We start from the raw sequence: 26,534 nt of genomic DNA on the forward strand, positions 1-26,534 counted from the left end.
TATCAGAACAAGAGGTAATGGGCACAAGTTGAAATACGAGAAATTCAATTTTAAACATAAGAAACACTGGAACAGGTTGCCCGGAGAGATTGTGTTCTCTCCATCCTTAGAGTCTCAAAACTACTGGACATGACCCTGAGCAACCTGCTGTGATTGAACCTGCTTTGAGCAGGGTGGTTGGACTAGAGCATCTCCAACCTCGATAGTCCTGTGAGTTGAAGAACTTCATTCGAGATGTATAAGAATCAGCCCAAGTGAAAGAGGTGTCAACTCAGCATTATATACATATAGCTCTGGAAAAGCTACTCAGAAACCTTTTGGTGGTGAAGTTGTTCTTGTTTCTGGCTTTGCAGGAATCAGAGTGTTGTTTGTTCATACAGAATCAGAACAGGAACAGATTTTAGATACTTTAGGCCAAAATACATATGTGAGCTAAAAGGAAAGAAAATTAGAGTGACTAAGACCCATCACTGACTAATGCCAGTATGCTAGAGAATCTTTCTGATCTTTGACCTTATTTGTTTGGTTTGTAAGTACTAGCTCTGAGGTAATATAGTGACAGGAAAATAAAATCTGAAACTGTTGGACTCCTTAGAACTCAGAGTTATGTATTTTCTTACTTGAAAAGTAGAAATACTTTGAGAAGTTGATGTAAAGATTTGTAGAGTGATGTTGCACACATGCATACTGTGGATAGATCAAATGCTTACTAATCATACTTTGATTTTCCTATATTGTGTGTGTCTGAATGTCTTGTTGACTTGAATGTCTGTAAACATTCTTATTGAGGCTGTTGCAAAACATGGTTAGCTTTTCCTCTTCATTGTAATGATGGGTCTTCATACAATATGACTTTGTTTAAACTGACCATTAGTGTTAGCTTGAGACTCTCTGATCATTTCAAGTTGTCCTTCTCCCTTGTCAATACAGATAGGCTGTTACATTGTACACCTAGATTCCAAAGTTAGGTATCCACAAACTTGGCAAATAAAACCAGTCTGTTAAGCAGTACTGTAATAAAGAAGAATGTTATAGAAGTATACCTCTGTATTTAAGTGGTCTGCTAACTCCCACTAATTTTTCCCTCCTTCTTCTCCATAGAATGTGTATGTAAACATAAACCGCATCATGTCAGTAGCAAATCGCCTGGTCGAGTCTGGCCATTATGCTTCACAGCAAATAAAACAGATCGCTAATCAGTTGGAGCAAGAATGGAAGGCGTTTGCTGCAGCCTTGGATGAACGTAGCACGTTACTGGATATGTCCTCCATCTTCCATCAGAAAGCTGAACAGGTTAGTGAATGGGGAGGGCACCAACAAAAATTTCCATGCTGGAATGGTGAGTCGTACTGTTTGCTTTTCATTTAGACAGAAGTACAAGAGAGTGATTGAATAGGTTGTCAAGAAAGCCAGAGCATTCATTTTTGCCAATTTCAGCTGATACTCAAACAAAAACTTGTTCTCCTCAGGACAGCCGACTGCCCTTACGTTCTCCACAAAATGCTTTGGCTATATCAATGCAAGATAAAACTTAGACGGATTAGATACATGAATCAAAATGAAGTGGACATAAATGCTTAACTATATGAAGCTTTCAAGTTGAGAGAAAGGAAAAAAATTTAGTATATTGCTGTTCCTACATCAAGAAATCATCACTTGTTCTGTTGTCCTCACCACTCCACCACAATCAGTCCTTGAGTGTCAAGATTTAACTCATAGTAATTGCTTATAGAAAACTAAGTTGAACTGGTCTGAAAGTTGAGAAGTTAATTAACTGTCTTCTGAATCTGAAATTGTGGTGGGAGATGTTTACTTAGTATCCCATAAGAGATTCCTCCTTTATTAAACAAAAATTTTAGCTTTAGGCCTATACCAATTATTTTAATTAAGTCATTAACAGTGTGTAACTGCCAGAGAAGAGGTATATGTAGGGGAAATAGGAATAAATATCCCCAAGTTAATAGTCTTGATGGTGAAAGCATGTTTTCCCCTCAAGGGAATTCAGTTCTGAAGGAGTTGTTATGCATGCGCTGTTGAGTCACCCATTGATATTATAGACTGTCTGCTCTGTACATCTCTGGTGAATTTGGAGAGCAGTGGTTCTTGGATGGTTATGGCTGACTGAAGCTCTGGTGTGCTGTGTGGCTGCTGTAGATACTTTTCTTTCCATTTGCCTTGCTAAACTGGATCCAAGAAAAGGTCTCATGTCTGAATTAACTTTAATTTGGAATAAATGAAGGAACCACTTGGGAGCTGATAACTGCAGAAATAGAGGGAGGCAGCACACTTTATTTTAAGATTTTTCCTTGAATTCTACTACGCAGATACTCAACTTCATAAATGTCCAGAAATTAGAAACGTGAATGTATTAAGATGCAAATACACATGGCTTTTTATTGTTAGTGGTGATGTTGTTTTTAACTGTCCTTAAACAGACTAAGGTAAAGTATATAAACTGATGCCACTATAATAAGTATTTTAGGAGGTTTTAGAGAAGAATCATAGAATGTGTTGTGTTGGAAGGGACCTTTAAAGGTCTAGTCCAACCCCCCTGCAATGAGCAGGGACATCTTTAACTAGATCAGGTTGCTCAGAGCCCCATCCAGCCTGACCTTGAACGTTTTCAGGGATGAGGCATCTGCCACCTCTCTGGGCAACCCGTTCCAGTGTTTCACCACCCTCATCGCAAAAAATATCTTCCTTATATCTAGTTTAAATCTACCCTCTTTCAGTTTAAAACCATTACCTCCTGTCCTATTGCTACAGGCCCTGCTAAAAAAAAAAAAAGCCATACAAAAAGGAGATGAAGGAATTGTTTTTTGGTATAGAAGTCACCAAACAGCTTGAAGCATTTGATAGGCACAGTGTGGTACCTTATAAGTATTGATGCTTTTCTAATTGCTTGGCTTATTCAGGTTTACGTTTACGCACTGTCAGCCGTACACGTAGGAGAGAGATGGTGAAACATGAACAGATAGGTATACCCTGGATCAAGTGATGTCCTTTTTCATAAGAAAATGATGTTCGTCAGAAGTCAAGGGAGTAAATTTTGTGTGTGTGTGCTGGGCAACTCTGGTAAGGGTTGGTGTTACCTTCTTCAGCGCTAAATGTAAGTGTAAACAGGAGGAAAGAGAAGAATGAGAGAAAATAGTGCAGCATCTACTGGGATTAATTTACTTACTCTTTAATTGCTCCTTCTGTGGTTTTCATTTTATGATTAACTGTGATGGATTGTCGTAGTTGCTTTGTAAGATACCTGGCTGTGATATATTAGCTGTTTCATTAACAGTGGAGAGTAAGTTCAAGGAAAGAGGGTTTGGAATAAGAGGAATGACCCCTTTAGAAACTGGTGATGCTTGACTTACATAAAAAGATTATTAAAAAATAAGCAGCCAAAGAAATTACTCGCCCTTCTTGAAGGCACATCTTCCCCTGCAAGTGACAGGTAAGTGTCGCTGCCTGCTGTCAGACGTAGTGAAGACTGCACCCCGCTGTCAGTGCTTGCTGATGGGTGCAAGAGGTATAGCTCTGTGGTCCCACATGGAGCTTCTTTAACGTTCGGTGCTCAACGCTAGGGGTTTTTAAAATTGTCCCTTGATGAAATGAGAATTAAATAAGTACCTTAAAGTATTTTATCACCCTTCCTCCCAGCTTTCAAACAATAATGGAGTACCAGAAATGGTTTGTGGATTAACATTTTTTCAGAAGACTACATGTGCTCCAGGAATTAAGATACATATGATGAGAGAAATAGCTTTTGAGACTTGAACTTCACATGAATATAGGACAAATTTAATTTACAGATACCGCACGTATTTGGCTGTACTAAGTTTAACAGCTATGAAAACTAGAAAACCAGAAAACCAGATTCTTTCTGCCTCTTTCCTTTCCTAGCATAAGAAGGGTATAAAATTCACGCCCCCTAGCTGTCAAAAATAAGTTGACAGAACTTCTGCTATGTGTACACCTATGATACCAGTTTCTTGTTTGTTAAGGCAGTTTAAGCTTCAGAGATAACTTAAATTGTCTGCAGAAGAGATTCTGTTGCAGTATCCTCAGTTTGCCCTGAAAGGCTTGACTTGAGCAGCTCTGCTGACATAGCTGTGTGCTCGAAGTTTAGCGTTAGTCCTGTGAGACTCCCGCTTAAGTTGTAAATCCCTGACGTGCTTGCTGCTGTAGTCGCTTGCCAAATGGATTTAGTGCTTCTCTGCGTGTAGAAGTTAGTGCTTTGGAGACTGAGGTGTGAATTTGCTGTGCTCTGACACTGCTTTGCCTCCTTGATGATCTCTTTCCTGCAAAAGACAACTATGGTGTGTTTCAGTGAACGGTTCACCATTAATTCTTTGTGTGCGCGCGTGCGTGTGCAAAGTAACTTGGTTCTCTCTGAAGATTTAAAAAAGATGAGGTGATACCTCACGATACCATGAGTATCTGCACAGGGAGTTGATGGGTGAGAGCTGAGGGTCTGGACTTGAAAGTTATAGAATGTTTTACCACTTTGCATAGACAAGACCTTAATTGTCTTTAATGCATCTGAAATGGTAGGTGCAGAGTGAGGTAAACTTTTTCTTAGCTGCAAAGTCAAGAAAAGGAACAAGAGTAAACTTGAAGCATCATTATTGCCAGCAATTTAATTGGTTCTGAAGGCAGTAAACAGCCAAGTAAGCTTACCTGTCTGTGATCGGCTCAAAGAGTTCCATATAACTAAAAGCACAAGTATAGTCAGACTTGAATATTTGTTTCTATTCTGATATAAGCTTCATTTTTTCCAGTTCAGAGGGAAATACATTAAATGTTTTTCCCTTCAAAAAGTCTTTTCAGTGGCTGTCACACAGATGTCAGTTTTCTTGTATGTAATCAACATGTGTGTACTTATTGATAGAACTCAAAATCAAGCAGAATGTTTTTTCTCTGTTGCAGTACATGAGCAACGTGGACTCATGGTGTAAAGCCTGTGGTGAGGTGGAGCTTCCCTCAGAACTGCAAGATTTAGAAGATGCTATCCATCATCACCAAGGGATATATGAGCATATTACCTTGGCTTACTCTGAGGTAGGTGTCTTGTTTGTTTCCTTAGGTTGCTGACTTGGTAAAGTGGTGTAATGTTGTTTGGATCATGAACTGGCACTGCTTGTTGCATAGTGCATTAGTTGGAAACTCAAGTGCTTGGCTTCTTTTTTAGTTTAGTATACTGGACTTAGCTTTTGAACAATAGTAGCAAAGCGTTAAGTCTGAAAGAAATATAAAAGGCAAGATGGAACCATGTGTGGTACAAACAACTCATGCAGTGTACTAAGTATGTTTTAATTTGCATTTGCATATTACTGCCTTTTAATAGCAGTATGATACTATCGTTCAAACACTTACTTAAAGGGAAGCTAGTTGGGTAGTCTTTGGGAAAGTATTCTGTTGGCGTGGATTGCTTTAAGTGTGTTTTGAAAATCCACCTCTGAAATTGCCTTACAAAAAATGCTTAACCATCAAAGGACGTCACTCGACAAGCCGGAAGGTAATATACTTAGTTCTGCCAACCTCAAAGACACGTAAATGAGCCAGCATGCCTATGTAGTCAGCATTCGTATGATTAGCATATGCTGCTGCTCTAATCTTGGATTCTGCACACAATGAAGTAATAATATTTCTTAGTATTTCTAATAGTCATATTTACAACCTAAGATAAAGTGCTTATTCTGAAGGTGGCCTAGAAAGTGATGAGTAGAGTATCTATTGTTTTTATTCCAATTTTGAGTTCTCATGTGTTTCGGTTAGCTGAAGTGAGAAATTAAGTGGGTATTGACTTCACTATTGGCTAACAGGTATTTTCTGCATTTCCTGTGGAGTTTTTCTTGCTTTCTTTTTCTAGGGCTCTTCTCATCAGAGGGTAAAACTATTTTTGCTGTTAAATTGGACAGATGTTATTCTGGATTAAATACAGCAGTTTCTGTTCCCTTGCACCTCCTTTTAAAAGGAGTTCATGTGGGACTGAATGGTTGTGGTTTATACATTACATTAAAGATAAAACTGCTTTCTGATGGACCAGCTCTATTATGAGCAACTGAATCATGAGTCTGGTCACACTTCATTTAGCAGTAAAGGAGGGTAAGGTTAGTGCTGATGATATACTAACAATAGGACTGATCAAAAGCAGGTTTTTTGAATACCTGCCATCTTAGGGCCTGCATAAACTTTATTACCATGAGTCAGGTGTCCAGAGTTCACGTGAGTTGTCGCTCTTCTGTGTAAAATACACACTGCTATCCCCATTCCTGATATATGCCACCTTGCTATGTCAACTGATCTAATGACATACTGAAGCATACCTTTGGTGATAAAACTTGTGATCTGACTGCGTATACCTGTTTTAAATCATTTTTGAGAGCATATTTTGTAGTAAGGTATCTCTTCTTCATTATATCTTCTCTTCATTGGGAGGATCCCTTTGTAAAACAAGGGACAGAGACATAGCATGTTCGTAGTAGATTTATATGAAGAGAGGCAATCTAGGGTGCACATTCCATGGGAGCGCAGCAAGAAATAAGGCAGCTAGGGCTCTCTAGAATAATGATTATAAAGCATTGAAATGAAAATAGTGGGACTTTTTAAAATCGGTTTTGTTTGGTTTGGATTGGTGTGTTTGTGGTTTATTTCATCAGGGATGTGACTGGATTAGAGCCTGCTGTTAAGTGTAAATAAGTACTGTGGATTACCATGTTAAATACCGTTTGCTTCCTGATGATGCATAATGAAAATAAATTAGATGGGTAGATTATAGGATTGGTCTGGCAAATACCTTCAAAATTTACTTAGGATTTCAAAGCTGTAGCTTTTGACTTTGGGGTAGCTCGAGGTTTTAACGAAATCTACACTGGTACTGCTCAAAAAGAACCTAACATGAGGTGCCTTTCTTCTGATTTCAGGTCATTACTTTTCCGCACCTGGTAAAGCAATAGCTTTGTCTTTAGCAACCCGAATTGGTGCAGAAATAATAGTTGTAGGTGTATGTACAAGTCGTGTTCCTCCTTGGGACAGAAGGGCTTATTTTGCCTTATTTAAACACGTATCCCTTTTTGAAGATTGATGAAGTTGTCTTTCTGGGTAAAGATATTACAGAACTGTTGCTTATCATTATTAGATGTATGACTTCATTTCTGTTACAGCACGGAGCTCCTTTCATTTTGTGGTGAATGAACAGTGGGAGGAGAGAGAGGAACACTGTGGAAATTACAACACTTTGCCATTCATTTTAGATTACAGTGTCTTGACAACATGACTTGGTTGCAAAGTAGAAGACAATAATTTTAAGAGAGTAAATGCTTTTAAGACTAGACAGTCTGATTTTACTGAGGGTAATTACTGTATATTACTAGAAAAGTAACTTACTAGCTTACAAGCTTAGGTAACTGGTGTGCTTGAAATCCAATAGCTGTGTCTTAAGTGAAGTTATATATCTCACTGAAATCTTAAAGTAGTCATACACTGAGAAGGAAGAAAACTTTACTGTGTTAAGTCTGAAGAGGAAATGTGCATGATCATTTGTTGGTAGAGCTAATAAACTAATCAGATCAAGGGGCTGTCACAATTAATTATTTTTTTCCCCTAAATTTCATGGACTCTGGATAGATAATTGAAGTCCATTATCTTGAAATAGTTAAAATACTTGTACTAGATAATTGCTTTGGATACAGAAAAGAAAAAAAAATCATTATAGTATCTACTATGGACTATACTCTTTCTTTGCCTGACTTGACTTTATAAGAGCTACTTTTCCAAGTGAGCTTCATTCTCTGTGTTGGTACGTATTACTAAAATGAAAAAGCTTTAGTTGGAACTAAGAAATAAACTCACTTGTAAAATAGTAATTAGAAAAGACTTTGCATTCTGATCTGTTTGACTACTGAATAGCAAATTTTAAATGTGCCTAGATTTAGTGAAAATTGTTGAAAATAGCCATTGGGGGAAGGCCTTGACAATTTTTCTGTTTCTGACACGGTGTTGAGTTGATGGATTCAAACTATTGTTTACACTACAGTCTTGTGGTTTTGGATTAATTTTTCCTGCCTGTTAGATGAGCTATTAGAGAAGTTCTTTACAGATAGCTGAATGATACTGAATTGTAACAATTCTCTGAGCTTTATGCTTAAAGTGACAGAATAGTTAAATGGCAATGAAAAATGCTTTCAACAGCCTTGGCAAGTGCCAAACATTAATAGTGACCAGGTAAGATAGGATTGTTGCTTTTTAATTAGCCTGCAAGGTAAATCTGAATATTTTTGCTGTGGTTTGAATCGAAGACAACAGTTAGAAGTGACTAATGTTTCTTGTCAGCATCAGTAGTTAAACGCATTTTGGAAAAGAATATCTTTCTGTGCTGCACGGAAAGGTTTTAAGTGGTTTAATCAGGTTTAAGTTTGCTATAATAACATTTTGCCTTTGGCTTACCAGTAGCAGTAATAATTTAGAAGTAAATTGTGTCAGATCAAATTATGTCTTGAGTTTATATCTGTTGGTCTAAATGTATTCATCAAATTAATATTAACCCATAGAAAGTAACCTCTCTGTTCACCTTTATAGCAAATGAAGAGAGAGATGTTCCTGGAAGGATAATTCTTGGCAAATGCTTAATTTTAGGTGGTTTGTTGACTAGAGAAAAAGGGGAAGAATATTTATTCTAAGTTAGACTTCACCTGTTTAAAAAAAAAAAAAAATCACTTTAAAGGAAAAGCACTCTTAAGGTAATCGAAAAACAGGCTGTTATTTAGAAGAGTGATACTTCTTAAAGTTGTCTAGCATAGAGGGACATCGCTGCTCCCTGAGTTCTTAAAGACATCTGAAATGGGGAGAGAGGGTGAGGAATGAAGTAGTAGTCTAACAAGCTTTTGTCAATACAAGTAATTCTTGGTCCTTTCTGGTGGTCAGGTGAGTCAAGATGGAAAGTCACTTCTTGACAAACTTCAGAGACCTTTGACTCCTGGGAGTTCAGATTCCCTCACTGCTTCTGCCAACTACTCAAAAGCAGTTCATCATGTTCTGGATGTCATCCATGAAGTTCTGCACCACCAGCGCCAATTGGAAAATATCTGGCAACATCGAAAGGTCCGCTTGCACCAGCGGCTTCAGCTATGCGTTTTTCAACAGGATGTTCAACAGGTAGGTTTTATTTCATGTTGTCTGAATGCCTTTGTACTCTTGTCAGCCTGTGATTTGTTGCTGGTTGTATTGACAGGTGGGTTTTGATTGCTAAACCCCACGTTCTTTCATTCAACAATTGAATAGTTGCACGGGATTGAGTGACTGATTCCAAGCTCTGTGTGTTATCAGAGGATATTGGCTGTTATGTGTAGAAATTATATTCATAAGTTAGCTCTGCTTTGTTTTTTTCTTTTTTTAAATTTACCTCTTTGTTTACTTTAAGTCAGATAGGATGAAAAAGATTTTTATTCTAGATGGTTATTCTGAGCTTGTGCTGGAACCTGACATTCACATTCTAGGTAGAATTATGGTTTTGAAGTGTCATAAACACTTGTAGGAGTAACATGCAAAAAATTAATAGTGTTATTCTGTAACAAATTTTTAGTTTCAAATCCTCAGTGATACTTAATTGACTTGATTTGCTTTCTTTAAAACCTGTGAGTAGTATACCAAAGTAGTATAAAAATTACAGATAAGATTACTTTCAGACAGTGATGCTGTTCTTGAATTGGCTAACGGTTATTAGCTGCCATATTTTTATTATTATGATGACATCGATAAAAGTTAGTAGTTAAGTACAGACGTTAATGTCTCTGACATGATTTTACCTTAAAAAGGTAAAGCTGTAAAGAATTCCTTTATTGATAGACTTTTAATAAACAAGAAAAGTTAGCCTTAGGCTGCAGTTGACAGTGACGTTAGTAATTTATCCCTTAATAGTTCATCTTCATAAAAAAGTGAAGATGGTCAGTATTTGCTGATCATGTTCTTTATTTCAATGTAAAGGTGTTCACAAATCAGGAACTGCTGAATGGGTTTTCTGGACAGCCAGTCATACATTCTGGTTCAACTACTCTTGTTTCTTCCAAACTAGTTGCACTTTAAGCCAAATTTCTTGTACTTACCTGTTTCAAGAAGATGCTGGATGTGAGCAGTTGGGAGTGAAATAACCTGATTTCCATCATTTACAGTAGTTGGCAAAGATACTTAATTTAGGCAGGCTGTGGGGAGAGGGAGCAATCCTTTTAGCTCAACTTTCTTCTATACACAGTGCCTATCTCTTCCTCTAAGTTAAAGAAAACAGCTTAAAAATACTTAAGCACTAAATTAAGTGTAAAAATATTAAAACTTTATTAATTAATTTTTGATGTATAAAAGAGGCATATATTGAAAGGCAGGCAGTTATCCAACTTTTCAACAATCAGATGTGACAAAGGATGAAGAAAGACACAAAAAATGTTAGTTGCCAAAAAAAAATAAAGCAGGGTCATGTTATGAATAGTCAGGAAGGGCCTAGAGAACCAAACTGAAAACACTATTATGCCATTGTATAAATCCTAGAGGCTCTTGTCTGAGATTCCTACATAAGTAGTAGCTAGTCAGGAAAGTCCAGTGCTAGCACTTGCGTGAGTACTCAGTGAAGGGCACTTGTCAAAACTGATGAGGCATAGTCCACAAATGAATCACCTCTTAAACTTAAAAGGCTTTATAAGGAGTCTTCAGAAACTGAAATTAACATGGTGGTTTGCTTCTTGTAGGGAAAATTGTAGGCCCTCTTAGGGTAGCCTTCTGCCAATAAGAGCAGATTGGATCCTGGAACTTTCTCCGCTGGTTTGAATTCAATCCAGGTAGGACCTACTTAGGCAGCCTAGGCCAAGTGATCACCTGAGGTTATTTGCCAGATACATAATTCAGGTCTCAGGCCAGTAGGCCAGGCTACAGGCAGTTTATTTCCTGGGGGAAGGTGTTGATTAAATGCTATAGAGAGCCTTATTGTGCCATTCCTACTCTTTGCCTTTATTATCTTGGGAGTCATAAAATGTTCATAGAAAACTATCATTTTCTGCTCCTTCCTAAGTCACAGCTCTCGGAGCGGAGGAGTTAGCACTGAGACTTCTTTGTTCTTTGAAGTTGGCAAATAACTCTTCAATTAGACTCAAGTCATTGTAGAGTCATCACCAGGTTCTTCACCAAGAAGCTGGATTTCCCTTCTCTCTGTGAGACCTGTCAGCCCGTGGAACTGCTGCATTTAACATCAAATAGTTGCAGGCTTGAAAACAACAAAGTAGACAGCTTTACTTATTTTTATAACTTCCAGTATCAAGAATGTTTTATCCAAATCACACATGTGGATTGTGAGCATACAAGAAGTTTTCAGGATGAACCAATTGCCTCAAGGGTGTTAATCCATCTAGGCTCGTTATTCAGTGCATGCCTTACCTACTGGTTAGAGAAATTCCTTTCTTCCTGTTTATGCCTCTGGTTTCTCTATATGCTTTGCAAGGCAGATCTTTTCATTAAGATCTCAAGATATCCTCTTGACAATTTGAAGCTCCAGCCTTGGTGCCAACGCATTTATCAACCATTTTAGATTTCAAACTAGATCTTACGTACATGAGATGCAGCCAGTGCTTGCCATGTTCCTAAGCCCTTGCCTTAATGTCCCAGTAGTTGCCACTGCCAGAGACTGGATTGTCCTTCGGTTTATCCCTGTAATGGCTGTTAACATCCATGTTGGAGGCTTCTGAAATGTTGCGTGTGGAAGTATAGCTCTTTGTTATGTTACTTTAACTTAACTTTCAGATACGGGTGTGTTTTGGGCACTGCCTTATGAATCACAGTGTGAATTGTGGTTCATGTTCCCTTTCATAATACAACTTTTCATACTTACATTTCAGTGCAGAACATGCTGTAAGACAATGATAATTCAACATCCATACCAGACAAATTAATCTAATAGCCAGGAGCTGGTGCCTTTAAGATAACGGCAAGCCCATAATGGTATTTCCCTGGAACAGCCTTGCTTTGGCAGATTGTAGCTCCCTCAGTTTTGGAAATCCATCAGGGGAAAAAAGTGATCTTGAATAATAAGGATTCTTTTTTCATGCAAAACCAAACAAAACCAACCTTATCAGATCATCTAATTTATCTGAGAAATGTTAGCCCCTCAATTGAATAATCATTGACACCATTCAGTGCATGAAATTCCTTGGGTTTAAGGTATTGGTTGAATTTATATCCAAGACATTTCTGGAATGGTTTATGTAAAGTTCCGAAGCACCTTTCTAAAATACTTTAGTTTTCATTTGCACATTCTCTTGGGTTTCTTAGTCTTTGTTCAAACCTTAAAAAAAAAAAAAATCAATTAAGATTATCTAGCATGATTTAGAAACTAATATGACAACCTTTTTAAACTTTTGTCAGTAAAGCTTTTTGTTTCGGTGGGTTTTTTTTCCCCACATCAAAATAAAATAAGTGCTGTTCTCTTCCACTGTTCATAGTTAAATTGGACATACTGGCAAGCAATCAAGTGCATTGTACGTGAATCTGTAATTGTCCTTCAGCATGAGTCTGATTTCCTCCTCTTCCCTCTGCTGGTGTAGTTTTCTGCTGGATTAATGAAATAAATCAGTTCATGGAAGTGTTAAGTGAGTGATAGAGCTGAGTTGGAGGAGGGAATTGGCTGAATTGAGCTGGTACTTCATTTTGTGTTACTTCCACCTTAGAAAACAGGTTGGTTTTTTTTTTTCTTCTGTCTTGTATGGGGAAAGTGTTTCTAGTGGAGTTTTCAAAATCACCAAAAACACTGTAATGCGAGCTGTGTACACAAAGAATCATCTGCTAATTTCTAGGAGCAAGCAGTAAGGAAAGTAGCACATGAAATATTAAAAATAGTAGGTAAGATGTGAACTACAGCAAACCTGATATTTGGTATGTGAAAACCTATGACAGTCTTAAACTGAACAGAATACTGAGTTTCATCTTAGATAGCAGAAACATCTAGTTCCTGATTAGTTTGTATATTAATCCAAAAAAAGGTGTGTTTATTTAAAAAAAAAAAAGAAGTCATGTCATTGGCTGTTGCACTCTATTGTTGAAAATAACCCCTCTAGTGTAAAAATGCTAAAAAAAATTATAATTTTATCCCTAAGAATTAACAAGCTTACCAAGCGGATAATATACACCAGCCTTTCACCTAAGGAAAGGAAGGGAGCTGGCTCCAACAGTTCTGATATGAAGCAATAAAGCAGACTTGCAATAGCAACGTGGGGTTTTGTGCTGCTAGGCCATGAAAGGACAAAATCAAACATAAAGATAACATTTCTAGTAGAGTGATGCTACTGACATTCCTATGGTGAGAGTTCCGGGGACTAAAAAACACTGCTGATGGCTTGCAAGCCAGAGATTCGTAAAACAAACTTGTAGGTTTTTTTGTAGTTTTTTTCGAAACATACGTTTATTAGGTCTTCGCTGACCTTGGGTGTCTCCTCTGTCCGTTCTGGATAAATAAATGTGCTGTTTCTTGTTCCTTGATCTGCCTGCCTCAAAGATTCCGCCTGAGTTTTTGTTGTAGCAGTCACTTGTTTCAGCCTTGACTAATGAAGGGCAGGCTGAGAATGCTTACTACTCACTCAGCATCAAAATAATACTGATTTCACTGCGTGATTCCCTTGTGGCCTTTGGAGGCGGTTCCAGTGTCAAATGCGTTTTTTCAGGAGAGAGTATTTTCACATTTTAACTATCTGAAGATTAGAAATGCAGAGATTTCCATCTTCCCCTTTGGAATGTTAAGTCAGCACCAAGTAAGTGGTGGAGATAGAAAAGTGAGTGTGTGCACAGTAGGTAAAGGGGTGGGGGGTACGGACTGGATAATAATGTGGGTAACGCTGGTGAATATGAGCACTTTGAATCTGCAAAAGATAAGACTGTTTATTTCTGCAAACTGCATATACAAACCACATATTTTATACCTCATTTTACATGAGCAATGAAAATTGTCAAGGTGAAGCTATCTTTCTGTAATAGTTTCTTCTGTCATGTATTCAGTATTGGTGCTAGAAAAATAAGCATTTTTCTAGATCCTGTATTGGGCATGAGGATGGTTCTGCTGAGACTGCAGTTACAGCTTGATTGCATCGTTAAAGCAACTTGCTGCAGTGGAGGATAATATTATTCACCCTTTCACTGAAGAGTATTGAGCCTCTTAAACTCTTACGTATTACTGAACTACTGGAGTGAATTCCGTGTGCTTTCAGTATCAGTAGAAGAGTCCTTAGTGGATTGGTATGATGGTTTCTGTAACTCTTGCCTCTCCAGGAAGAGGAAGAAAATGCATCAATTAAGATGGCTAATATCAGCGCCAGCTAGTGGTATTGTCCTTTGGTCAAAGTGGTATGCAAAAACTGCCGCTGACGGGCAAGAGCATACCTTACCTTTGACTCTGCTTTTACATGCTGTGAAAATCCCAAATAAAGAGTTCTTCCTCAGTTTTGTTAAGAATCAAGGTAAGAAGTCTGAGCACTAGTAAGACTTTTTATTCGTACTGATTTCACTTAGAGGCAGCAATGTTTCTCTAGTTGACTGGTTTATGTCATGATCTGTGTACTGGATTTGTATGACCATTTCTTCTCTTGAGAAGTTCCCGAACATTATTTTGAGCAAAAATCATTCTCCCTGGGCTGCTTTCTGCTTTTCATCCCATGCTTTCTGGGACAGATTTTGCTGTTGATTTCATTTGTTAGCTTGTAACTGTTAGTAGTCTCCAGAGTCCAGTCTAATTCTCTCATCCAAACATGTCTCTCTTTAGCTCTTTTTATAATGAGAAAAGCAGAGTAGTCTCTTGAAACTAGTCAAAAGCATTGGTAATATTAACTTTTCAGATAACTGAGGCCGTGTTTGGCTCCTCACTCTACGTTCTCTGGTCAATACTTTCCCTTGAAAGAAACAAATGAAAACATACACTGACCTAAAACACAATAATATTCTTTGGCAATACTTACTAGGAAAAACAAACATTGCATAAGTGTTGGTGATTTGAGATGACTGTATTATGTGGTGTTATGGATTGTTTGTTGTTTTCAAGATGTCCAGTAGGAGAGAGTTTGCAAACCAGAAAAGATTCTAACGGTCAAGATAAATGAGAAAAATCACACCAGATGGTTTCATTTTGTCTACTAAAGAAAGCATTGATGTTTTGTATGGGAATAGTGTGTGGGATTATATGTGTATTGAATGTAGCCATGAGTGATGTTGTAGGAATGGTTCTCAAGTGTGTTTGTCAGGAAAAAGGAAAAAAAAAAAGAAAAAAATAAAGTCTTACTCCTTAGTTACAGTAAGTGTCATATGCTTTCAGTACAGGAAAATGGGAAAAAACCCACATCCAACTTCAGGAATCAGAGTAAAGGACACTAGTAGATAAGAAGAGATAAGGTACAGGTTTCTGGTAGGTAAATTCAAAATGAAACAAAATACTCAGGTTTTAAAGAAAAAAGAACACTGGACATAAATGTTAGGTAAAGTATTCCACACCACTACATAAATACTGTATAAAAATGGTTATCTGACTTAAGAAAATTGCTTATATGCAGTTATCTTTAATTCTGAACAGCATTCTCGAACGCCTGAGTATCTTCCAAAGAATTAAATACCATATGCATGCTAGCTAATGAGTGAATTAAGATACTGCTAAGATGTATTAGTTTGGAGAGAGACCATATGGTTTTGTACATTCATTCATCACAAACTTAGTATGTGTGCAGTAATCCTTTGTGTTAACTAGCAGGAACTAATTACATGTACAGTCTTTACTATTTATAAAGCTGTCAGCCCAGTCATTGTGGTGGAAGCTTTGATGTCCTTAAAATGTCTTTCATTCCTCACTCTTTCGGCTGTAAAACTCACAATACACAATTATGCCTATCTGATGTTTTGAGGAGATGCTTCTTCAGAACTGGGGCAAAATTCTTGATATGCTCTGAATGCAGACATTGTCATTCATCTCATAATGATTGCAACTCGATTTTATTGAGTTAGTTAAAAATTCTACTACTGAATCTTTCTTCTTGACTTAATAATATGTGGTAGGAGAAGCGACTTCTCATCTGAAATAAAACTTCACTGTGTTATTCACTAGCACTGTTGGGGAACGTGCAAACTCCATTAGTGTTACATTATAGAAAACTGTCAGCTGAAGGCATAAACTGATTACAGAGAGACCCTCACAGGGGGTCTAGCCACTTGGATCAGATTACTGTCAAATTGATGAATGTGTAGAAATGAGGTTGTCCTTGGTAAGCGTCAAAATAAACATATAATCTTAAATCATACGATTTAGCTAGTTTGAACTAGTTAGTGCCTTGAGAAAAGTTAATGAGATGTAATTAATGTCCTTCAATGGCAAGACTGTGTTTTAATCCAGCAGTATAGTTCCTTATAAGCAGTCCCTTTACAGCTTCTTAGTTTCTTGAATAGTTGTCTCTTTGTTGCAACACTCAGTACATCCACTCAGAGTGTGTTTGTGTGTGTCTCTTCTGTACCACAGGTGTTGGATTGGATTGAAAACCATGGAGAAGCTTTTCTTAGCAAACATACTGGAGTGGGAAAATCCCTGCATCGGGCAAGAGCTTTGCAGAAACGCCATGAAGACTTTGAAGAGGTTGCGCAGGTAAAAACAATCACATGAAGGACTGTATACTTGTCATGGAAATATATGAAAAATTCGTGCTTTGGCACTGAAGGGCTCCACTACAAAAACATCAGTTCCAATGATGGACTATTTTGTTTCTGTTGCAAGCTTTTATTTCATTTCTCCGTTTCGCTCCAGCTTCAATAAGACAAAGCTCTACAGTCCTATGGAGAGTGGGAGCCTTGAAGCCCAACAGAGCTGCTGCTGCTGCTATTATTATCTATTATTATTTTCAAAGCCTGCTTTCAAACGTTGAGTCACAGGAGAATGAAAGCTGTACTTTTAAAGTAACGTAATTCCATGGGATTCTAGGATTTAAACTTATGTGCAGCTGGTGAGAGAGGATGGAGATGAATTGATAGCCCTCGTTCCTGACTTTAGGCTTGGCGAGCTCCCAAATCCCCACAACAGTCTGATGGGGGGAACGAGTGTTACTTCTGAGAAACCAGTTGAGCCAGCAAGCTGGCCAACCTGGCTTTGTGGTTTTATTTTTCTTTAAATACAATTGAGTTTGTATATGCCCTTCTGTTCTGAATCACTGATACCAACACTTTTTCCATAGGAAGACTCTAGTTTTAACCTTAAGCAGAACTGATGATAGAACTTAAAAACACACTTTTCTGTGAAAAAGAGTCAAACCGAAAGAAATAGATACTAAGGAACACAGGGAACGTAACAAGAGGAAGTTGTTTTGGGTGCCAGCCTCAAAAAGGCAGTGTGAGGTGAATAAAACCCATGAGAAGCTGAAGGCTAGAATCTTCCCCATTAGTAACATGCACTGTCTGTCCAGTCTTAATGATTGGTAAGAGTAAAGATCTCTAAGATTCATCACGAAAAATCTCATTAAGTTAGGGTTCATACCGTGGTCCTTCAGAATTTTCTAATAATGTGTCTTCTGTTTTGAGTGTAGTGACATGCAGGAGCTCAGCAGTGACACCTACTATGGTGGATGTGTCAAGTGTGTTTACTGATTGCCTCTTTAATGCTATTACAGAGGCATTGATGGATGATTTTTAATGGATGATTAAACTCTTAATAAAATTTTATTGTAAATATGGTCTTAGAACACTTCAATGACTGAGGACTTGAAATAGCATCAGAAAGCTTCCTCAATATTGATTTCCTATAAAATTTTCCAAAGTAATAAGCATTGTTAGTTTTGTATATACACATGCTGGATTTTCCATATGCGTGCCTAATACTTAATTTTTAGTAAAATCTGTAATATTTTCCACGTGGAAATACTTATTTTTCTGGGTCAGACAAGCAAGAATCTATTTCTGTAAGACACTTAACAAAACCTGAATGATCTCATACTTAATACTGTGTTATTTGAGCAAAGAAGAAAAAAATGTTTAACCAAGGGGGATGAAGTGTCTAGAACTGTTAAGTGGAATGTAAACTGTTAAAAAAAGCATCTTGTTAATTTGCATTATACTTTAAAGTAGAAAGTTGTAAAGCAAAAACTACCTAAAACTGAATGTTGCTAGGATTTAAAATGATCTCTTTAGGGAATGGGTGGAATTTCTATTTTTGGAGATACTGAAAACTTAGGCTGGTCAAAGAACTTAAATATACTACAGGGGACTATCTTCTACTGACAGAAGGATGGACAAAATGATCTAATAAGTATTTTTTTTCATCTCTAACTCTTGAATGTGTAGTAACTGCCAAGAGAGGCACACCCTCTGAGTTGTTCCTCTTACTTGCTCTGAAACTGAATGTAATCAGACCCCAAAAGACATTTCTGTTGTTGGTGTTATACGGAAGGTTATGTTCAAGTATAAGACGGCAATCCACAGTCCTTGTTAAAGCATGAATAACTTCTGGCTGATTTACTCTCTACCTACATTTCTGGTTGGTCCAGGTCTTTGTTGTGTTTTGGTTTGGGGGTTGTTTTGTTGTTTCAGGTTTTGTCGTGTTGTGTTTTGTTTTGTTGCCTTTATTTTTTATTTTTTTAATAGGACCCTAGGCACAATCAGGGGATTTCAGTCAGCTCTAGTCAGAAGTTGAGAGGAAGCAGTGTCAAGTGACCCGTCAGTGGCATGGCAATGCCTTATCAAATGCAGGGAGCCAACAGTAATGTTGAAATGCTCCTGATGGAAGGCTAATTCCTGATTTTAAGGGGAGCAAAAATTATTATTTCTTTTTTCTTCCCTTCTGCATTCTCCTTCATTCTTCTTTAATGCAAATGAGGTGCCAATTCCTCAGCGGCGTTCAAAGAGATGTTAAAATGAGCTGTGTGTCAAATAGAAAACGTTTTCCCAAGTCAATGGGCTGTGGGCTCACAAATCACTTGCTTTGAAATTTGTGTGAAATGAAGGCTTTTTTGTCTTCATTTCGCACCTTTTGTTGCCACTCCAGAAACACTAGATAGTCAAAACTCAGCCAACTAATAATCCTCCCTGAATTTTTTGTGTTGACATTCGTGCTACACGTACACACTTTGACTTGCACCCACTATTGTAAAATTGTGTTGGTCTTTTAATGTGAAGCCTGTCCAGTTCACTTTCTACTTACCCTTTTTTCTTTCTTTTTTCCCCTCTTCCCAGGATCATCTTGGTATCCATGAGACCATTTAGTTAAAGTGTCATGACTCCAAATTTTGACATAACTGATTCACTTATGGGCATGGATTTTCAGTTTAGAAGCACTGGATACAGATCAATAGTATGGTCGTACTTCCCCATGCGTTTTTGTAAGAAATTCTAAGTCAGCTTCTGCTGTTTTAACTACGGTCGATGTCTATGACGGTAGTCTATGCTCAAAAACATAAAAGGTGTATGGCAAGAATTAATTTGTGCCATCTTTTTCTACAAGTAAGTTCTTTTCTCCATGTGCAGGCTGCATCTGAGTAAAGAACTCAAGTTTTCGTGCAGGAGACACACAAGAAAGATTCTTCCAAACCTCGTTTGGATACATCTGTCATTTCCCTATCACCACCAGTTCCCACTTCCTTTAAGGTTATAAAAAAAGGTTATGTATTTGAACTGGTTCTTAACTTTACTCTACCTGTGAATGGCTGTAATACATCACACTAAAGGTCCACATCTTACAGTATCTTGTGGCCATCACCAGATGCATAAAGAAAAGGGACTGTATGCTTAAAAAGTTACCTTTACCCTCCCAGTTGTCTGGGCCTATTTGGTGGCTGGAACTGAAGGATGCATCAGAACCAGTGTTTAATAGTCACTGATGGACTTTTCTTCCCTCAATTAGGCTAGCTATGTTTTGAACCCGTTTATGCTCTTGGAATGTATGCCAGATCCTGTGGCAGAGTTACGCAATTTAATTGCTCCTTAGATGAAAAGTATTTTTGCTTTTTCATTTTAAGTGTTGTCTGATGCTTAAACATGATAGCATCCACTGTATTTACTGAGTAATCTATCTTAATTTTCTCTGCCTTTAATGGTTTGTATACCTTTGTTAATCTTCCTCCATCCATGTGTGTTTCTCTCCCCTCTATAATGCAGTGAACTCCAGTTTGTATGACTCAGTCCATACCTCCACTCACTTCTATTGCTGTATTTATTGTCAGTAGTACTCATTTCTGCACTAGCCTCTAAAATTCAACTTTTCACTGTTCTATCGTGTGTCACTTTATATGCTTTCTAAAAATACAGTGTTTGTTTTTTCTGAAGAGCATGTAGAGAAGGTTTCTGAACAGAAGACTGGGAAAGCGATGGGATAGGTTCTTGAGGAAGGTGGTAAACTCTCCGTTATGGAGAGTCTTTGAGCATTTTGGAGGAGAATGCCTTTGAAAGACTCAAGTATAGTTGATTGCACCTTGGGGCACAGAGAGATGGACTAGGGGACTTCTTAAAACTCTTACCAGGCTGATACTTTTCCCCTGGGATTTGGGGAGGGTGTGCTAGTGGATATATTTTGAGGAAGTGTTACTCTGTTTCAAAACTCTATGTTGAATTTGTCACCATGAAGGCCCCTTTGTCAATTTAGGAAACTGGCATAAGCAGCTTCAAGGGAGAACAACTGCTCTTTCTGCCTAATGTTCTGTTTTCTGACTGGTGGCTGCCCTTTGGGACCAACATTTTTAAAATCTTCACGTTACTACTGTTTTTTCCTCCAAGCATTGTTTAGATGCAGGCAGAGTTGGGAAAGGCAGTAGTCAGCACAGCACGCCTATTTGCTGTCATTTCTGTTCCAAAGGGCAGTCATTATCTACCAAGATAAATATTTATATTATATTTCGGCTCCACTTGGAAGAGAAATTTTAGCGATAAGGCATATGTCTGCTGTTAAGGTTTGAGAATCGCACCCCCTTTTGAAGCAGCATCTAGGTTGTCATCATTTCTAAGCACTGGCAGTTCACCATCCAGTTTACAGAAGGAGAAGTCTGATGTGCCTGGGCCTGCATTATGCGGAAGATACTACTGGAATTCATAAACAATGCTACACATGTGAGATAAAGTTTTCATTAAAAGGGGAAACTTCTGTTTCAGCCATCTGCAGCTGGGTGTGGCGCTCTGGGTTGATGAAGTAGTTGTTGTTTGAGGAGTGCCTTAAGGCTCTTCAGCCCTGCCTCTTGAACACGTGTGAGCTGCGACTGTGGAAGTCAAAACACCAAAGCACAGATCAGAGTGTGTTCTGGGCCAACATGGCCTGAGCCAGCGATCCGGAGTGTTGACTAGTGCGGTCGCCACTGAAAAGGGTAGGCTTACATTAGTCTCTTCAGGCTTTCCCAGGAAAACTGGGGAGGGAGGTTCTCTACCTCTCCGTGCAATTAAAAAGCTGAAGGTTAAAGAATGGCTAGGATGCACATAGTCAAAATCAAGGAGCAGCATGGATTAAATTCATTACGTAAATAGATCATAATAAATGAAGGGGGATCTCCCCCCACAATATCTGAAAGCCGCACTGAGTCATATAATCTGTCCTGGGCTTGCCTGGTCATTTGCTGAGACCCTGGAGGAGAGCTCCTATTTCCTGCCCATTAGTTGAGTTTTAGGGCTGGGCTTGGATTTAACTTTTGTGGATATTATGATGTTAATTAGAAGTGTGATACTATATTTATGGCAAAGGAAAGCATACTTGCATAGGCCTAATTTGACTGGGCAAGCAGTGTTTTTACCTGATATAACTGAGGCTGGGAGAAGATGGAAGGGCATAAGGGAAATGAAAAAGGTATAGTTTATATTGTCAAGATTTTTTTTTATAGTCTGCAGTGCAACTTGTCAGGGGACCTGATGTAGTGACATAAGCAAAGCTTCTTTAGTGTAGACTTGGCTTCAGTCCGTTTTCTCCAGAGGCTAAAGTTAACATCCTTCTATGCTTTCTTGATTAGTACATTTTGAGAACTGTTGTAAAGCATAAAACCCCAAGGTTAGGCTCAAAAAGAACACCCAAATGATAGCAAACGTTTGGAATCAGTCCTGTTTTGAATTAGTGAGAAAGATACAGGTGCAGGCTGCAGGTTCTAAGCTTTAAGAGTTGTTCAGCATCTCTCTCTTCACTGGACCGTAGCACACTCAGCACATCAGGTACCAGACTTCTCCCATTCTTTTTCTGCTTTGACTCAAGTCTCTTATAGGACTTCTGCTCTGTATTTGTTTATCCTATGATGTATTGGGACAATATTCCACTCTGACACTCAGTCATAGCTCTGTTGCTGCTGTTTCACAAATGGTTATCCACTTGACATGTGAATTTTGGATACCTCATGTCTGTAAGGATGGAGAGAAATTTTCTCCTGTGCCTGGTCACTTTCCGCCCTACTGCTGGATGTGTGGATTTGATCTTAAACTTTGATCTACCAGCGTCTAGGACTTTCTTACTTTAATAATACACATTTGAAAATTTTTCTGGCCATGACTGCAGTGATTTGTCCAGTATTGAAACAGTCCAGTTGGGAAGTAATTAGATGTTTAGGCTGATTTTTATTCTAGTTGTGAATATAAAATACTAATTCCAAGGAAGAATAAATAAACTCTGGAGTTCTGGATCAAGGAGGCATTTGAATAGACATAAATAAGGAGCTAAGGAATTAATTTATTCACAGTTAAATGAAAAAGTATCTAGAAATACAACAAAATCTTTAGTAAGATTATATTCTTTATACAACCTTTAAAGAAAAAAGAAAGAAAAATATGTTCCAAGTGCCTTTTTGTCCTTTCATTTTTCATTAGTGGAGTGGCTTTAAAATATACGGACTGAACTTTCTTTCATTTAATCCTGTGAAATGAACTTATTTCTCTACAGAACACATACACCAACGCAGATAAGCTCCTAGAGGCAGCTGAACAGCTCGCTCAGACTGGGGAGTGTGACCCGGAGGAAATTTATCAAGCTGCCCATCAGCTCGAAGACCGGATACAGGATTTTGTTAGGCGTGTGGAGCAACGCAAGATCCTGCTGGACATGTCTGTGTCCTTTCACACTCATGTTAAAGAGGTAAAACGGCTGCTAAGTCGTGGTCATAACTTTGAGCTTTAAAACCGATACTGTCCAACATTACTTTCATTGTTAGAACCTTGCCATAGGAAGTTATGAAACCTCTATTGTATGATGAGTTTTGGTGTGTAATGTACTGCGGATTGGAGGCTGGTGTAGGGTGGTTTTTTTGTTTATTTTTTTTTTATTTTTTTATTATTATTTTCTTACTTTCACAAGCTGCTTCTACCTCCTTTGTTGTACACATGCTTGTTCAGTCACAGGGAAGGGGGGAGGAGGGTCAGATCAGGGAACTGATACAGCTGAAAGATGCCATTGCGCATTGAGAGGGAGGGAGGGAGATACTGTGCACTTTTGTTGGTGGGTTTTTTTAAAATCCAACCAGCTCTCCAGTGCAGTTAACTGAGTTGTCTGACACGTGGTTAGACTGACACGGTTCAGGAGACTGACGTGCATGTCAGAAGCACAAGCCTACTTAAGGCAACCCTGCTGCCCAGAGACACTTTGTTTTCTTTCTCTGTTTCACACGTTGCATTTTGATCTTGTGTATTGGTGGTGCTTCACAACCTAAAGAGTTGCCATTATCATCTGATAATGACAATGGTTTACCTCATGTTTGCAATTTTTAGCCTTTTTCAAAGGTTGAACCGATATACCAGGAAAAAGAAAATTGAGCTAAATACACTTCGTTTTCCAACAGATCAGTTTTCTGCTCTGATTCACAACATAGATTATACACATTTATAAGCTCATGGGAACAGGCTAGAGCAAGAATACGGACTTCAGTAAAGGGTTTTGGTTAACGGTAGTGGCAAATTTCGGCAACTGTGTATTACTTGTTTTCTGTTTAGAGCTCATGTTATATCTTCTTACTGCTCAAACTACGTGAAAATATGTATGAAAGGCTTGTGGATCACAGCATGTCGGAGTATGTCTTCCTTCCCTTCACCCTAGATGGAGACATGGTCTGTTCAGTGGGGAAGTATAGTATTCAAAGTAGTTTTTTCAGCAAAACCTTGCTGAGGATAAGGGTGGGAGTTTTTTGTATGCGGAACATCTGCTTTGCACTTGAAACAAACACACAAGGCAGTTGGTCTTAGAAGGAGGTCAGGACTGAATTATTTTTTAGCTCTAGACATGAGTGCAGAGCTCCCCCATCAGTTTTCTGTTAGATGCTTCCTTCACGATATTCTCTCAGGACTTTGTTTAAATAAAACATAAATGCTGTATTGTAAGCTATTCTTAGGCGGCAACTTTTTTGTTTCGCGTTTCTCTAGCACGTAGTGCTGTTCCATTACCTGTTGTGAAGCACAGGAGTCAGCTGCTGAAACATGCTCATTGTTTCCATAGATTTCTTGATTACCTGTTTTTCTTAGCATCAAGAAGAGCAGCTGGAATGGAATTTAAATGGATACAGTTGGTGGTAATGATGAAAGACGGGGACTGTAAAAGGATTTGCAAGGAAAGGGCTTTAAAAAAATCCAAAAACTGAAAGGCAGACTGATCTGTGAGTCACTGTTGAGTAATTCTGGGAGGCTAATCCAGATGTGCTGGAATGTTGCCACTGCTCCCCTAGATAATAATGTTTTATTGAAAAAAAAAAAAAAAATTCTGTATCTTGATTTATTTCTTTGGGAAAATGGATATTATTGTGACCCTGTAAGTGCACACAGCTGTTACTATGGCATCCTCTTTGCAGTCTGGACTTCGGGGGAAAGGTACCGTGGCTGATGTACACATGTTGATTTTTTTTTGGTTTTGTCATGTGGCTGCCTTTATACCTAATAAAGCAGGGAAAATTAAAAAGAGTACTTATTTATGTAAGCGAGCCTATCTTTTAATTTATTTGCATTTTACTTAAAAATACAGATGAGAGAGTGAGGCAGGTGGTTCATATTTAGTAGACGAGTCCTTTGGTTAAGGTGCAAAGAAATAGCAAGCTCAAAGCTGTCTTGTGCTTTCTGTATTCTGATCTATTTTCAACAGCATGTTGTTTGTTATCAAACATGCGTGTGGAGTGCTGAGAAGGCATCACAAAGCAGATGGAAGATAAAAATGCCCTAAACCTGAAAGTCATCCATGCTTTGTTGGCAGGAGAATTGCATCTCTCCTGCAGGATGTGGGAAGTTATTGAATAAATTAGTGCATACCTGTAAGCACATAACCTTTTTGCTGTATGATGGAGTGAAGAAATTAACGTGCATGCTTAGCTAGTGGAGAGAGGGGTTCAAATAGTAGGATAATATGTTAGTTGTTGAACTGGAAAGAGATGCTTCAGTTGTTTAAAAAAACAAACCCAAAAAACAACAACCCAAACAAATCAAAACAAAATACCACCAACACGTTTTGCACTTTGAGTATTCAGGGTGAATTTTGTTTCTTGTATTTTTTTGTCTTGTATTTTTTCCTGGTCTAAAAAATAGGCGTGAAGAATAAAAACCTGTTTATGTGGGGCAGTTTGGAGGGAGCCACAGAGCTGAGAAAAGCTGGTAATCAGAGTTGTTGGCTGTTTTGAGGCTTTGAAATCTGGCTCCAATATCCATCCAATCCCTTGATTTTTTTTTTTTTTTGAAGTAGGATGTTTTGGTTTGTTTTATTCTTTTCCCCAGAAATACTTCATTTTGAATGAATGCTTCTCATCTGGATGAGACCATTCCCATACTACTTCTCCCTTGTAGCTTTACATAACCTTTATACTTCATACACAATTTGCCTGTAACTTTTCTCAGCTTTCCTGAGAAGCATCAGCCCTGTAGTGTCTGCGCAGTACTGTTCCTCTGTTCACGTTTAGTAAATCAGCACAGTTTCTGCTTTCAGAAGCAGCGTACTTACCACAAAAGCAGTAGATAGGCTTGACACGTCCTGGAAGTAACAAGCTCTTGCTCTACCTGTGCACAAAGCAGCTCTGTAGTATGGGTGTAGCAGCCTGTTCCGATGCACCTTGGAAATGCTGTCTGCCTTTAACAATTCCAGAAGTTCTGTAGCCAGGTGGTTACAACCTGGTAGAGCTTCTTCCTAGCTCCCTGTGGCTTCCAAACATCACAAAACAACATACAAGTTCTCAGACTCCTTATAGATTAACCTCAATAGACCACGTTTCTCACTGGGGGGCAAAAAAAAAGGATGTATTGAGGGAAGACGGAAATATGATTTTATGTAATGGTATCACCATTACTCATTTTGCTTAATGGTGATATATAAATTGTGATTCCATGCTGTTATGTTATTACTAGTTTTAAGTTTGTAAGGTTGTGAATATTGATTTTTAGCAAACAGTGAGAAATTTCAATCTAGAAGCCAAATTTTTCAGTGAGTGATGTATTGAAGTTAAGTTGTACACTGACGAGCTTTAAAAGTGTTTGGGACCAGAAATACCATTGAATCCTAGAATTGCCTAGGTTGGAACGGACCTTCCAGATCATCTAGTCTAACTAGTTAGACCATCAGTCTGACAAAAAACCATCACTAAACC

At 38.2% G+C, this 26,534-nt stretch overlaps 1 protein-coding gene across 2 annotated transcripts in view; it reads left to right on the forward strand.

Moving 5' to 3' along the window:
• The window catches only part of TRIO (trio Rho guanine nucleotide exchange factor), a 258,035-nt gene that overhangs the window by 99,494 nt on the left and 132,007 nt on the right, over window positions 1–26,534 (forward strand). For both annotated transcript variants that reach the window (XM_054193055.1, XM_054193056.1), the window contains exons 7-11: window positions 1,102–1,293; window positions 4,921–5,052; window positions 8,917–9,147; window positions 16,511–16,633; window positions 22,871–23,062. In XM_054193055.1, the coding sequence (XP_054049030.1) occupies window positions 1,102–1,293; window positions 4,921–5,052; window positions 8,917–9,147; window positions 16,511–16,633; window positions 22,871–23,062 (870 nt within the window). The remainder of the gene's footprint in view (window positions 1–1,101; window positions 1,294–4,920; window positions 5,053–8,916; window positions 9,148–16,510; window positions 16,634–22,870; window positions 23,063–26,534) is intronic.

Source organism: Rissa tridactyla, chromosome 2 (assembly GCF_028500815.1).
Source record: "Rissa tridactyla isolate bRisTri1 chromosome 2, bRisTri1.patW.cur.20221130, whole genome shotgun sequence".
Taxonomy (NCBI): Eukaryota; Metazoa; Chordata; class Aves; order Charadriiformes; family Laridae; genus Rissa; species Rissa tridactyla.